At 34.3% G+C, this 16,377-nt stretch overlaps 1 protein-coding gene across 2 annotated transcripts in view; it reads right to left on the reverse strand.

Moving 5' to 3' along the window:
- LOC149793221 (ubiquitin carboxyl-terminal hydrolase 8-like) overlaps nt 1–16,377 on the reverse strand; it is an 89,598-nt gene that overhangs the window by 36,911 nt on the left and 36,310 nt on the right. For both annotated transcript variants that reach the window (XM_089967189.1, XM_089967188.1), the window contains exons 11-16: nt 15,570–15,719; nt 9,017–9,314; nt 7,069–7,218; nt 4,878–5,061; nt 3,346–3,412; nt 1,564–1,694 (exon numbers count right to left, since the gene is read on the reverse strand). In XM_089967189.1, coding sequence (XP_089823315.1) covers nt 1,564–1,694; nt 3,346–3,412; nt 4,878–5,061; nt 7,069–7,218; nt 9,017–9,314; nt 15,570–15,719 — 980 coding nt within the window. The remainder of the gene's footprint in view (nt 1–1,563; nt 1,695–3,345; nt 3,413–4,877; nt 5,062–7,068; nt 7,219–9,016; nt 9,315–15,569; nt 15,720–16,377) is intronic.

Consider the following 16,377-nt stretch of genomic DNA (forward strand, 5'->3'; position numbering starts at 1 on the left):
GTCTTCTGAAATGACTTACTGGGTCCAAAGATTATCGTGGCAAACTCTTTCCAATTTGATAGAAAAGAAGTGAAGTCTTCCTCCTGCCTGGGTAGTTGACAAGGGTGGTATGAGAATGGTGTCATATTTTGTCTGGAAGGAGATTATTGTGGAAAGAAACTGGGGCCAAAATGATTCCCCATTTGTAGACTGGCTCCCTTTCTGATGTGTCTTAGAGGTTAAAATATCAATCCTGAAACTCTGGAAGAAGTGTTAGCATAACAGAAGGAGGTGGACATAATTATGCTCGTGACAAGCAAAAGACTTCTTTAATAGATGATTTCTTGTATCATTAGGTTCAGCAAGAGCAATGAAACCAATGAGCTTAATTCACTGTCTCTAGAAGAGTGTTTGTGCCAATGCCTCTTGTATAATCTTAGGTGGTATTTGTGAAGATTGTAGACAGTGATGGGAAAACATACAAGAAGTTCATCCTGATTGAAACAATTTAAATTTCAGTTGATCGCTAAGCATGTCCTCCCTATCCGTAACTTAGTTTTGGGCCTCCAGGACTGAAACATCTCCATAGATGGAACCACAAAAGTTGGTGTTGATAGAATGTCATATTGCCACTGGCATAGGAATGAAGGAACTGGAGATATATATTGCTGACTTGGTTCTGTAAATGGTATGAAGTGATTTGGTGCTACTGATCAAGTTGATTATTAAGTAGGTACAGAAGCATTAAACTAAGCCTGGAGTGGTGTACACAAGCTGAATACACACTGCAGAATTTATGTACTATTGACCAGTGCAAGTAGTCTTAAAAGGGCATCTAACATCTATAATTAATACCAAAGTTGTAAATTTACAATAGTAAAAGTTTGCTTTGGATATAAATTAGCAAGAAATAGAGTGAAATATTGATGGAGCATACGTCTCTGAGATGAAAAATTCCTTCACTTGATTTATAGTTGAGTATAAGAAAATGATGACTTCAGTTTTGCAAGGTCTCCAAAGAAAGCATGTCACCTAGCATGAACAGAATTAGTAACTATGGTTCAGATGGGCTTTGGCACCAATCCATATGCCTAAGGAGAGATCACTCCCAGCCAAAGCTGCAACTTCATGGTAGCGGTTGCATTTCCAAGGAATTATGATTGGTTAATGTAGTTTAAGAAAAAAATAGTTGACTTGTCTTTTTGAGCATTTCAAACCTCTGAAGATATGCATAAACAGAATTTTTTTTTATTTCTATCCTCTCATGCTTCTTAAAGTGGCTACAAAAACTGATTCACACAACACAAGAAAACCTCATTTCATTGTGACAGTTTGTTAATGGAGGCAATCTAATGTAAGAATAAGAGTTATCTCCCATGAGTGCAAAATTTACATCCGTATTGTTCTATATTAAAAAAAGAAAATTGATGTCAAATCTGGAAAGAAAATCTTCTTAAGGTGCAGAAGTTGTATTCTAAGATGTGACACTTGGGAACAACATTACCTTAAACTGTAACAACAAAAGTTAATGATCCACCAACTTTGTTACGTGTATTCTGTAACAGGTAATTATTATGTACATACCTGTTAAAGTCATGTAGATAATCATCTGTAAGAAAGTATGTGATAAGTGGAGATGTGTTATTTAGGCACTGGATGGTGGAGTTCATATAGCATGTGTTTCCCAAGTTTTTCAGACCTGTCAGGCCACGACCCTAGAGAAACAGAAAAATTGCATGCAAAATATTACAATGATCTTACTTCGGGAATATGACACTGAATATTTTATTGATTAAAGTTTTGCAAGACTACATTTTTTTGGACACCCACAAGCTCAATATTCACAATTTCTGTTTTTATCAAAATAATGTTATACTTATCCTCAGATATAAGTGAGATCCAATTTTAAAATTCATTCAGTAATGATGAGAAATAAACAACACAATGAATACATATAAATCTTACCTCTTGTGAATTCATAGTTTGTGTATAAGGCTGGAAGATTACATTTTTAAAGCTCAAGATAATTAACCAATTTTTGATAATTTCTGAATAACAAACACATGGATAAAATACATTCTGACAAAACTTCTTAGCACACATTTGGCTATCAAAATGTTCATTCAGACTATGGAAAAAGTGGGTCCCAATGTTCCCTACAATTTAAAAAATATGAAGCAAATTAGAAAAGAAACAGGAGTAGCAAATACCTATAACTGTATTGTGTATATTCAATAAATGTAAAGACATATTATCACAGACACACAGGTCATTGATTTAGTAATTTCTGCAATAAATCACTTTTCAAGCAATACATGTTTTGAATCAGTCATCACAGTCTACATAGAACACAATTTTGTACTATTTCCTTGTCTGCTAAAATAACAATGTCAACTGTTCAGGTCACATTTATTTTAGTTGATAAGGACATTTTTGCATAAGGCATTTTAGTCTGAATCAACAATGACCGATTGTAAGTATATCAGGCTAGAAAAATGAATATTCAATGCATCATCAAATATATCAATGACCTGTAATTACTCTCTTGTTATAAGCCTTCCAAAGTGGGTCTTTACAAAATTCATCATTCTTGAGTAACCATTCCCCATAGGAAGTTATTTCAGACACTCGAGTCAAGATTTTTTCCTTCCTACATACTAGTTTGGAACAAAAATGCAGTATTTTTGCTGAAGATTTCATCTTTCATTCTTTATATTTATTATCAATGATAATGGATTATGCGCATTTCAATAAGTGCACAAGGTAATCAAAATCAGTAAGACATTTCTGTCAGCCAGTGAAACTGATCATTTCATGCTTTGTTGGCAATCAACCCAAGATATACTCAATTCAGTCAAAAATCAACCATAACAATTTTTTATCTAAAGTTTCTTGAGTCTATTTTATATACTCTATTGGTACCATAGAAGTAACATTGTTGCAGCTAAAGATGAAAAGCACAATCCCTTGCATAAAGGCTAGACCAGACTGAAATATGCGTATTACAAATAAAACATGAAATCAAGATTTAGGACATGAAAACTAATATAACAGATGATCAATTTAGGGCTTCTGTATGCATTAATCATATACCATGTATTGAGATAGATTTCAAAAAGTAAATATTTTCTCTCGATCATGAGTGTTTATTTTTTTTTTTTTGTCTCTTATACATTTTTTTCCAGATGGGGCTTCAAAGCAGAACTTTACATAAAATTTCACAAATGTGTCAAATCTGCAACAACAAATATCATATATTTAAGACTAATTGTGAAAATTAAATTTGAATGGAATTAAAAAAGAACAGACATATACTTTTTTTCTTCAACTGTTCATTGGACTTCAGTACCTAAAGACTGTACATACCACATTTCCATAGACTGGATTCAGATCTCTTCTCAGAACTGGTGGTACAATACGGACTGGTTCTTGTCTGAAATTAACCCAGTATGGAATTAAAGATATGCAAATGGTGATACTTTTCTTATGGATACAATTTAGCCCAAACTCTGAAAAGTTAAGTGGCTGTGAAAAATAACTTAACTGCCCAAATGTCATTGTCCCAGATTTAGGGATGTTTCACTGCTAATATAATACCTTAAAAGTTTTATTATTTCTTAGAATGAATGTAACAGAATAGGATGCACATGCTATCATAGTAATTAGGTTTAATAATTAGACAGGGTCTAAGATCAATGATACTTGTTTGCTGTCCTTAACTGCAACTTCAGCGAACTATGATGCTTATGAATTTTTCAATAAAAATGCAATGCAAACAGGCATACGGATCCTAAATTAGGCAATTTTACCAGTGAACTGAAATTGGATGGAAATGATATGCAAATGAAACAATAAAAGAAGGGGAAGAAAATGGAGAATTCATAATGCTGAACACAGAACAATGAATGCCAAACAAAAGAATGAAATGAAATATGAATATATTTCATGAACAGATTTTGAAAATCTATTTACACATACTAGAGGTTAAAACTTCCATTGCAGAATATACTTGTTAATCCAGGACCCGAGTCTTTACTATGGCATAGTTTTCACTACTAACAAGCCATCATATTTTTAAAATAACCACCACTGATGTAATGACATTATCATTGGTAACTGCATATAAACAAGTACTGTATCTAAATGAAACAAAAGAGGAAATAAGATCTGCTGAAAATGCTCAACTATATTTTTTACATCCATTCTACACGCACTTATATATTTAACATAAATTTAACGCTACCTTCTCAATTTTTTTCTATTTCATATTTGATTAAATAAAAATATACTTTTAACATTAAAAAGATCTCAAAGCAATAATTTTTTCTGTTTAATACTTTCAAAAATGGAAATCCTGACTTTGATAAACTACAAATGAAGGAAAATGATACAAACGAGTGAATGGCAGCTATAGAAATCAGAATACAATCTGAGACAAATAAATAAAATATGATGAGATACTAGCTGGATGGAATGCAAACAGAATAAAAAGGTACCCCAAAAATGGAGAAAAGCTGAAACAATAATGAAATACAAACAAAATGCAGATTTTGGTAAAATTAACGATATGAGGATCCATATAATTTTTTTATTTAGATCTTTTCTCAAGTTTGCCTTGTCCCCAACTTAAATTATTCACTTCTATTTATCCTAAAAAATGTGCTTTAAACTTTATAACAAATAGGTTGTAATGTAAATGACTATGAAAAAGAAAAGATTTACTACATAAATCATGGGATTCTGAAAAGTGGAAACTGTGGCAAGTAACTGTATATGGTAAAACTATAGGTATTCACTATATAATATGCATGTCATTTAGAAATGTAATCAAACTCTATTATATACTTAAGTAACTAATAAAAATTATTTAACTTAAGTAACTAACAAAAATTACATACCTGATTTCTGGTTTCTTGGAGCGATCCACGGAAGGAAGGGGAACCTTTTTCTCGATTACTTCTTCCTCCACCAACTTAGCAATGTTGGGGGAGGAACTAGATCTCTTGAGACCTCCCCCATATCGACTTAGGTCGGATGGCTCATCCTTCAGCCTAGTAGTGAATGTGTTAGAGCTGATCTGACCTACAATGTATATATCAAGTGTACAATCAGAAAAATACATCTACATCAAGTATATAATTAAAACCGCTATTATTCTGGTTATTTATATACAAGAACAAAGTCTACAAACAAGAGTAATGCATAATTTTAACATTTGCTTTCAGTGATGCAGTTGCCAGCAGTAAGCCTTGTTAATGTTAAAATATTCCTAATAATGTAAATACCAAAATATAACTCAAGCTGAACTGCAAACAACATAAAATCTGATCTGCCACCGTATACTGTGCCAACAGATCAGGGTCTATGTTCTACTGATTGCTCCACAAATTGCACAGACTCGGATCTGCAGTGCATCCTGTGATGGCAAATCTGCAGTTTGCAGCTGGACTTGACTGTTAAGCAAGTATATATAGTAATCGTAACATAAACAATTTCACACGCATGCCCCTTAGAAACAAAATTTATAAGACCAGCAGAATAAATTCTAATGATCTTTGGCATACTACATATACTACATATAGACCGCTTATACTCACTTAGAAGTCAAATTCTACTGAAAGCTGCATAAACTGATAATGTGCTAGCAGATCTGGGTCTATGCAGTTTATTAGGAGTGATCAATAGAACAAACAAAACAGACCTTCCTCTGCCAGCATTATGCAATGGCAGATCAGTCTATTTTGATTTTTTTCAATAAACATTTTAAAATCCCATGTGTGTTGCCTTGATGCAAAATCATTTGACAAAAAATTGTCAATTTTTTTTTTATGCATTACCTAGTTATTTTTCATCTATATAAAATAGAAAAATGTGTTAAGTGAGTTTGAGTGCATTTCCTAACATAGCCAAATTTGTCCTATTACAGGCATAAACACATGCTATTGTTGACTAACTTTCACCTAACACTGGCCTTCATAAAGGAAAATCCACCTAAGTCATGAACAAACTGTGTCCAAGGCAAATAAAATAGTCAAGTCAGAATTTTTTAATTTTACAATATGTCTTTTTCTATTTCATGATAAGCATTTCTTGTATCTGCACACACAAAGCAAATAATGCTCATTTCGCTGAAATGCTTTTAATTTAAACCCACTGTCATTATTATCTGTTTCATCAAACACTGTGTATTTCAATATGACACCAGTTAAAAATACAGGAATTCACAAAAATGTCTTCTTCTTTCCTAATGAAAATCCTAATGAAAATGACACAAAGTCATGAGCTTGCTTATATGTCAGAACTGACACATTTGGACATGAGCTATGTGGAGAGAGAGTTGGAAATGTTAAGTCAAATACACACAGCGAAGAAAAGGATTTTTAAGTGATTGATTCCAAACTTCTTGGCTGGTTACACATACCAATAGCAATTTTATCATCAGATTCTTAAAGTTTGCTAAAACAATTAGGTTTGAAAACACTGGAAGAAAACTAAATAATCACAGAAATGAAACAGACAATAATATATATATATATATATATATATATATATATATATATATATATATATCAACAAAGTTTATGAAACCTCGTGTTGACAATATCACGAGATAATAATGAACCATAAACTGTAGAATTAGCAACTTAAAAAACCCTTTCTAGGAACATATCAAGCACTTTACAAAAAATATACACTTATTTTTCAACCATAAGAGAAGCAGGAAGAAACAGTGCTATATTTTAAATACAAGAGTGGGTATGATTGTGGTCTCTTTGACACTAAGAACTTAGAGTATCTCAGCATGCATGAGATTTGAGTCGATAAAATTGTCTATACTGTGCAAGTCATCTGGATAATAAAACAGAAAGCATATTTTCTTGCTGTGGCAACTGTGACAATCCTTAAAATGGTCCCATTGAATTTCTCGGATATTATATATATATATATATATATATATATATATATATATATATATATATATATATATACACACACATGTGAGTGTGTGTGTATTTTAAAAAAACATCTGCCATAAACTATACTTTGATTTTTTCCAATAACTAATTTTTGAAGCTATGTTACTATTACCTTGTCCTGGTGTGACAAATGGTGGTTCCCACTGAGTCGTGCCTGAATTGTGATTGAGATAGAAGTATCTTCTTGTGTTTGGATCCAATCTTTTTTCCCAGCCATGAGGAAGGTTTGGAGATGGTATTGTCTTTGATGTCGGTGTTTCTCCTGAAAATGTTCGGCAGTCATGAATAATTTTTAGTCATTGGCCTTTTTATTCTTCAAACTGAAAATTCATCAGCGACAGCCATAGCAAGCACATGAATTTATTTGTCAACTACAAAGAAAAGCTATTGAAAACACCAACTCAACATATACAAATTTAGCAAACACAAGGAGACTCACTCACATGGTTTGAAATCTGTCCCCCTCCCAATTGCATGCCAATTATTTTATCATGCTCAGCCATTGAAAACATATATCACCATGAAGATGTCATTCAGGTTTGTTCCTCATGTGTGATCTAAGTATTCTACTAATCATGTAATAAACACTTTTACAAGACGTGTCACTGTTGCTTCACATCTTGAGATATGTTACATTCAATTCTGACTGGTGGCTATTGTTTGTTGCAGTCCAGAGTAAAACAACAACCACTAATCGGAACTGTAGCTTGTTCACTTCATGCCACACCAGAAGTATGGCATCCAAACTCAATATATACTGTAAATGCAAAGCAACGAAACTTTGTATAAAAGTGGCTAGTAAATAAAATGTAAAGAACGTAAACTGAAAATGGTAAGCAATTTTGGATTATCTCCTTTTGTGCTGAGGTATGTAATCAGTGACTGAACATGGCAACAGGATCGAAGAAAAATTAGCATAGAATTGCCAATGGGGCAGATTCCAAATAGCATGAGTTACAGTCACCTTGTTAGTTGGTAAGGAAAGTGCTAGGGTTGGCAATGAGAAACGGATGGTCAGCCAACCAGAAGCATATTTTTGGGGTGGGTGGGTGGTATCCCAAGTCCTGCACCTAATCAAACAGAGCACAAAAAATGGCCTAAAAGGTTGAGTAAAAGTCACTGACACCTGACAGGTAGTCTGTTTGGAAGTATTTATTTTATCTTGTCAAAGATGAGAATGGCATATAAATAGATGAAAAGGCTATTGGACTGTAATCTGTATCCTAGACATACAACCAGTATGCCAACCCATAAAATGGCACCATCTTACCACTAAGAAACCTTCTAAATATGAAAAGACCATTAAGTTGAGATGTGGTTCAGTAAGATATTGTATCATAGGCTGTGTATTGTGAATCATATTGATACAATACAGAGATATTTCTAATAAGCATGCCTGGGTAATAGCTTTCATGGCTACTGATAAATTAATCTACTGATAGGTTTGAATAAGCCATTCATATGCTGTACACACAAAGTGCACACATAGTACACACATAGTGCACACATGGTACACACATAGTGCACACATAGTACACACATAGTGCACATATAAATGCTCAAAGGTTATGTGATGAAGGAAACAGAACAAGCCAGTGAAGGTTTACTGTTTATAAATAAATAGAAGCTTCTTTTCTCATTTTTTCTCATGTAACTTGGCACAGAAATTGTAGGAGTTATGTATATACAGCATTACACTGGATACCATATTTTAGAGAACTGCCTAAAACAGAGTCCATAGTGTATATAATCTCTTTCTAATCCTTTAATATTTGGTAGTTTATTAATCTTCCAAGCTGGGGCCCCGAGTGGCCGAGTGGTCTAAAGCGCTCTCTGTTACGGATCACTGCCATCTCACCTCTGTCTGCGTTGGTTTGAGTCTCGGATTCGGCTAATGTGGGTATGTGAGAAAGCTTGCCAGTAGCTTCTCGTGGGTCGGTGGTTCTTTCCGGGGTTATCCAGGTTCTTCCTCCACCATTTTAAAACCCTACAACAACAACAACAACAAATCTTCCAAGCCAATGAGTTTCCATTAAATCTGAGACTGCCTTTATTGTTACCTTTCAACAGTTTGATTTTCTCCTCTGCCTGTCTTTGCGCCTTTTCTGCTTGGGCTTTTTCTGCTTTTTCCATTTCTTCTTTCTCCCTCTGTACTCTCTCTTTTTCCAGTCTTTCCTTCTCCAGCCTTTCATGCTCTAGCCTTTTCTTTTCCTCAATCTCCTTCTGTGCAGCTAATCTCTTCTGTTCTTCAAGGGCAGCTTGTTTTTCCTTTTCTATGAGCTGTTTCTCTCTCTCCACTAATCTTTGTTCCTCTAACAACCTCTCCTGCCTCTCTTTTTCCAATTGTTCTTGTTCCCTCTAAGCAAGAAATGGAAATATACTGTATTATACCATAATCTCATGATGAATGGATCTGCTCTTGCACAAAAAGTATGGAAGTCATTTTACATGAACACATTTAAATATTGTATGTTAATCAGGTTGAGTACAATGGTGAAATTTCCTATGCTTTATATTTAAACATACACAGTAATGCATAATGCATGATATTTAGATAGTGTCTTATGAACAATGGAGAGAAAACAAACACAGTACACATCAATGCAGTTACAAGTTCAGTGTTCAACAATAAGTTAAGCTCTGTCAGTGAAGATCAATGAAGTGATCAAGGCTGTCAGTGTTAACCAGTACAGTGCATCAATAGGTACACAGAATGGTCAGGAAGATGTTTGCACCAACTATGAGTGCAGAATTCATTGTTTTAAACATCTTCCAACATGATTTTGGTATTCCACAAAAAAAGCTGAAAATGTGAAAGGGAGGTTTGGGGGTCCTCCCCCAACATTGTCTCGAGGGGCAGCACCCCCGATCTGAGGATCCAGTTATAAAAAGCTGCTCCTGGTGCAACTTATGATCATAATATATAACAAAATAAGCATCTGAAAAACTAACAAACTTACCAAACATTTTCAACTTGAATAATTTCACAATATTTATTGTCACATGAATTTGTTCTCCAATACTACTGATGCTTTATTATTTCATGTGCATGTCAGTGTTGACAACATAATTAAGTCACAATAATTTCTCAATTTTTGCAGCAAATATATTATACTTCTCTCTTTTCATAACAAATCTGTAAAATAAACACCCAAGTACATCAACTATATACAAATAATCCCATACATTCACTTGTCTTTTTCTCCAATGGACACAACCTGTTGATATGCCAGTCGAGCTCTTTATCTGGCTTTGGCAAAGATTTCTTTAGCCTTTCTTTTTTGACTGACTTTTTTCGCTCAACGTGCAATTGTTTCTTTTCCTTCTCAATGAGAGCCTTTTTCCTTTCAAGCTGGTGCTTGTATTGGCAACATGCATTGCGCGTATTCTGACAGAGAGCTACATCTGTTCTCTCATGCAAGAAATCTTTCTTCTTTTAGTAATTAACTGCACTTTTTCCTGATGCCTTCTGAGCTTCAATTTTTCTGTATGCAGCTTCTTTTGTAGGTGCTGTTTCAAACAGTTCCAACCACGATTACCATAAAGCAGAGGTCACAAAATGCCAGTCCTCTAGCGTTCAGTTTTCTTATAAACTGACCAACTAAACTGTCACGGAATGGTGTAAATGTTGTTCATTAAATGCATGTACTCGGGTTTTGTTTTTTTCGCTGTACAATGATACCCAAGGGTGATTATATATATGGTCTATTGTATTTCAAAATCGTGAGTACAATTCGTCCTATGCCACACGTGCAAGGTGCTTTCGATACGGCAAAACGAAAAGTCTAAACGTATAAATACTTTACTGTATGTAAAGGGTCTTTACAATACTAATGGTTTTGTCAGCAAGCGGCCTGCTTAAAGGATTCGCACAACTCCAGCTGTAGGGGTAGGTAATTTTTCGGTCTTAAGTGATAACTAGTGTATTACCATATTTACCTTTGCATGTTTGTTATATAGTTTTCTTTATACAGCATAATGTGTGCATTTTTTTTATTCTTGTTGCAATGTAGTACAGGATTTATATTGGTAATGTAAAGCTACATTTTTTTTAAAGAATTGTTTACTATAGTCTTATCGAGCAGGGTTAGGTTTACTATTGAACTTACCATTTTGTAATCGCCATAATAATATAATCTTTATAACTTACCATGTATGACATCCTTACGTTATTATGTCTGTATCAAGTTTAGTACACTGTATCGGGTATATTTTCAGCTGTCTGAGGGTAGGAATATCCGGGGTGTCCGGTGTTGTCTGAGGGTAGAAACATCCGGTGTTGTCTGAGTGTCCGGAGCGTTTAAAGTGCCGGAGTGTCTAATGTTTATTGTCTGGAGTGTCTAATGTCAAGAGTGACTAAGGTGACCCAGCCGTAGAGCCGTCAAAGGACCAGGGTGTCCGGAGGGTCTAATATTTGGAGTGTCCGGAGGGTCTAATGTTCCGAGTGATCATAGTATTCCGAGGGTCTGGAGTTTGTAGCAGTTGTGAAATTGATTCGTAGGAGCTGTGGAGCGGATATGGTGCACGGGTAACGGAGTGTATCTCCATACATGTATTTTATTAGCTGTATGCTAATCTTGGGTTAATAAGACCCAGTGTATCATTCAGGACTGGAAAGATAGATGGCATATCCGTTCTTGTGTTTAGCAACATAATTTTGCTACCTGAGCGAATACATTTTTACTATGAGTAAAAAGCTTACATCGTTTACTATTTGAGTGAACTATATTCATCTTTCCATTACTGAATCATTTGTGAATCATTTATCCTGTGTTTTTTGTGTGTTACTGGACTAATTTATTCATATTTTTATTTCCATCTTTGAATCTGTGCGTTTTATGTTAAATAAATCCAATATTTGGATTATAAATACGCACACATCTTCATAATCTACTGCTCATATAAATCACCACATTAAACCATATATATCTGTGTCGTCAAAACTTGTTCTGTTGTCAATCCGAAATATCCCACCGGTTATCTTGTTACATAAATTTCTGTTGACTTTTGACTCCAGCCATTCCCATTTCCATACGTTTTTAAACCTTTATCTAAACTTCTTGTGTCTCTCTCAACAACTCAGGACACCATTTTTTGCAAGCACGCTTCTTCTTTCCATTGCCATCAGTTTCCATTATACAAAGATTCATTGGATGAATTTAAACTTTTGACCAATCAGAATACTCTTTACAAGAGTTGTGGGCTAACTAATATATGGAACGAATACGTTACAAGAATCGTTGTGGAATGGGATTGAACAGACCATTTTTAAAAACTGGATCGGAGATGATAAAAAAAAGGACTTTATCATGAAAAATCGGATTCAAGTCAGGAGAGAAGCGGAATTCCACTTTAAAACAGAGAAAAATCATGTCTGCATCTTGCTTATGTATAATTTTCATGGTGGTAACTGAACAAACTCCAGGCCCAGAATCAATGCTTCACCAAAAACACAACAGATGAGGTTGTCTGTGAAATCTTCAAAGAGTTAACACAATGATAACTATGAGAGTGGAGATGGAAACACTTGGAAAAAGACTTGACGAAAGACTTGATGTGGTCCATCAGCAAATCAATGATGTACAATTTGTAGTCAATAAATGTGTTGTTTTCTCATTAAGAATAAAGGACCTGAGGAGGAAAATGCTGCCCTGCAGGCCAAAGTGAGTATTCTGGAAGACAAGGTTCATAATTCTCCATAAATACTTTCCCAATCACATTACTGTTTGAAAACTAAGTGACAATACTTCCTGAATCCAGCCTGCATGAAAATCTTTTCCATTTATGTTACACACACCAAGGACAGTAACTCTTAATTATTACCTCACCTTGTCACTGCCAGGAAACACTAGTTTTAAGCTAAGTGATGCATAAATTAGGATGACTGCATTTGCAGGGCGGTTGGGAGGTATTTAAAGTAATGTGATTGGGTAAATATTCTTGAAGAAACTTTATAAAAAAATGAAAACTTTCCCTTTTCCTTTGAATACATTCCCTGATCACATTAATGTTAGGTGATCAGGGTGATGCAATGTTGAGCATCCTATCAATACCCCAGGAAATCTTTGAGGGAAGAAAGGCCTTATTCCCTATATGAAAGATAAACTCAACAACTGCACAACAGATGGTCACATGATACATGACCAGAAAATATATATATGGTTAAGAAGAAATTAATACTCTTATATTACTTGTTTAGGCTCTAATAAACAGTAACAAAAGAAAGAGTGAAAACAACAAGCTTTGAAGAATATAACAAATAATTTATTTCCCTGGAAAAACACTAAAAATGAAAAAAATAAGAACTTACAATTTTAAGAATCAAATCCAAAAATAATCCAGAATAATCCACGAATTAAACTTTAGAAGTCCTAGTAATGAATTCTTCTAATGAAATTTAAGTTCAAGTTCAGATGAAAAATCCAAAATGGAAGGTGATAATGTATACTGTAGTCAGTATTGTGTTGTTGTGTCTACAGTTCTTTGTTGATTCACAAACAATATTCTGGTGTTTGAATTTCCGAATAAAATTCCAAGAATTCTATATGAGCACTCAAATACTTCCAGGAAAAAGAATTATTCTTTTAGAATCCAAATAATTTAAATAAAAATTAAAATATAACTCCAAACTGTAACAACAAAAAGAACACCTTTATGTCCCACTGTTTAGAAGCCAACTGCCTAATATCTCCATAAACAAAGGTTATATAGTAATTTGAGACGCAAAACAGATTCCAGAATGAGGGTCATGTGATCACATTCTAGAATGGTTTAGAAGGTATCTACAAATCTAGTGGCACATAGGCCACTACAGATCGATTTCACTAGTATCATACACACATTAAAAATGTGACCCTCAATCAAATCCAGGAACTAGGTCAGCATGTGACGAAAAGTTTGGTGTTTACAACTAACAGTCAGGTCAAACTAATTTCCGGAAAATATCAAATTCTCAGCAAATGAAAACTACAATACTTTGACATAAAATGAAATTAAAAATAAAAAGATTTTAAAACTTATAAACAATTAAATTAAATCAAATATACAAAAGAATACCTCTTTTTACCAATTAAGATGATTTTCTGGGTGAATCCAGCAAAAGCGGTTTATCGCCTGCAAGTGGGTTGTGCAAGACATCAACTGTTTCTACTAGCTGAATGTGTGATGGCCACTGGACCAACTAGATTTAAATCTTGTCTCTGTGAAGTTAGATCCCAGTGATAAAAAGTTTTGAAGGTTGACTGTGCAAGTCAACAGTTTCTAGTAAGTAAGTGAGGCTCATATAGATTGCTACAGTCTCATTTGATGAGATCTTCATGAGACAACTCTGTTCTTGTGAGACTTTAGAGTATGCTGAACATACTAACCACTTCAGCTGTGATGAAAGGAGTTATATCCTCTTTTCTGGTCTTAACTGAAAAAAAAAACGACATTTCTGTGTCCCAAAAATTTTCATTGTGTAGAAGATTGACGGGGAGTGTGGCTCTCAGAATCACTTTTCAGTTCTAACCCCTCAACTTCTATATTTCTTTTTAGTACTAAGACTCTGGGTGGGAAAGCAATGAACAGCAGCTCCTTCCAGCTGATTGAAAAAGTATCCACAGCCCAGGCCTCTGGATCCAAAACAGGAGAAACAGAGATGGGCAGTTCTAATTCCACCTTGTCAAAACAATATCAATCACTGGAAGCCACATAAAGCATACAAAAATGCTAAAAGACCAAATGATGGATAGACCATTTGATATGAATGATACTAAAGACCAAATGATGGATAGACCATTTGATATGAATGATACTAAAAGACCAAATGATGGAAAGACCATTTGATATGAATGATACTAAAAGACCAAATGATGGATAGACCATCTGAAATGAATGATACTAAAAGACCAAACAATGGATAGACCATTTGATATGAATGATACTAAAAGACCAAATGACGGATAGACCATTTGATATGAATGATACTAAAAGACCAAATGATAGATAGACCATTTGATATGAATGATCAGGCTCTTCTTGACAGAAAATCAGTGAGAACATTGAATATGCTGGGAATTGTCTTTTTTGTGCATTTATATTTAGCTGGAAGCATCAGCTCAGGAACTTCCAAACCAGAATGCACAGATCAGGTGATCTGGTTGTACCCTGTTTCAATTAGGAGAACTTCCTTTTAGTATAGTTGTTGGCAGACCAAATAAATGGTGATAGAGTACATATATTATTGTATGTATGTGACAGTCAGGAAATTCAAGATGAATTCCATATTAAATTAAAATGACAAAATTACTCAGACTTAAGATTTAAGTTCTATTATGGATACATATCTTAAAAATATTTTGCAATTTAATTTGAAGTAAATATATATATCACAATGTACAATTGTGTACTTGTCCTATGACCTTAACAATAAATAAATAAAATTATAATTTGTCTCATAAGCTCCTTATGAAACACACCATCAGAATACATATAATAATTTTTGGAGATATTTATCTGTCGCATGACTGCTGTCATAGTTATTCATATCCTGGTCATTATAAATTGAAATGTGGGAGGGGTTATTTATGTACAGTGTCTACACTGATGATGTAACTTAACTAAATGACACACCTTTTCCTTATTTCTTTGTCTCCTTTGCTCATCGTCCAGTTCCTCTTGTACCTTTCGTGCCCTTTCCTCTGCCTCTTTCTGTTCCTTCAGCCTCTGCTCCTCTTCCTGCCTAGTCCTCTCCATGGCCTCACGCAAAGCACTTTCAGCAGCCTAAAGAAAGATAATGCAGTTTTTATGCTAATGAAGTAATAAAGTTTTTTAAAAAAAACATATGGTCTCTCATGTAATAATTGGTCATTTATTTGCATAAAAGAAATGTATTCCTTGGGTATTTTTACAAGGTTACATTGAATACCATGTCACACATGTGAATGGAATTGTGGTTTGATCACAGAGCTGCCTGCTTACACAGACAACTCAGTTATGCTCTGCATTATCAGGGTATACACTTCAAACAGTAAAATCACAGAGCTGTCGGTTTATACAGATAAGTTCAGGATATACACTTTAGACATATAATAATATCAGAGACCTGTCTGCTTATGCAAGAAAGGCATTTATGACCAGGAAATCAGGGTAAAGTTTTAGATAATATCATCCCAAGGTTTCATTTGAGTACAGACCAGCCAATACTAACAAAACCTTCTCAGTAAGGCAGCCGATATTTGTTTCTAAGCTGGATCCATTTTCAGTAAGGTGTAACAAAATATCATGTACTGATATTGTCAGGCTTGAAAACATGCCCTCAGAAGTCCAGATGTCTGATTCAAGACTGATGCAATGACAGTAAACATTGTTTTCTACTTAAAAGTTTGTAAAGTTTACCTGAACCTTAATTAACCTATGCAGTTCACTGGCTTCTTGATAC

The sequence above is a fragment of the Sinohyriopsis cumingii genome, chromosome 8, assembly GCF_028554795.1.
Source record: "Sinohyriopsis cumingii isolate HCF-2022 chromosome 8, ASM2855479v2, whole genome shotgun sequence".
NCBI lineage: Eukaryota > Metazoa > Mollusca > Bivalvia > Unionida > Unionidae > Sinohyriopsis > Sinohyriopsis cumingii.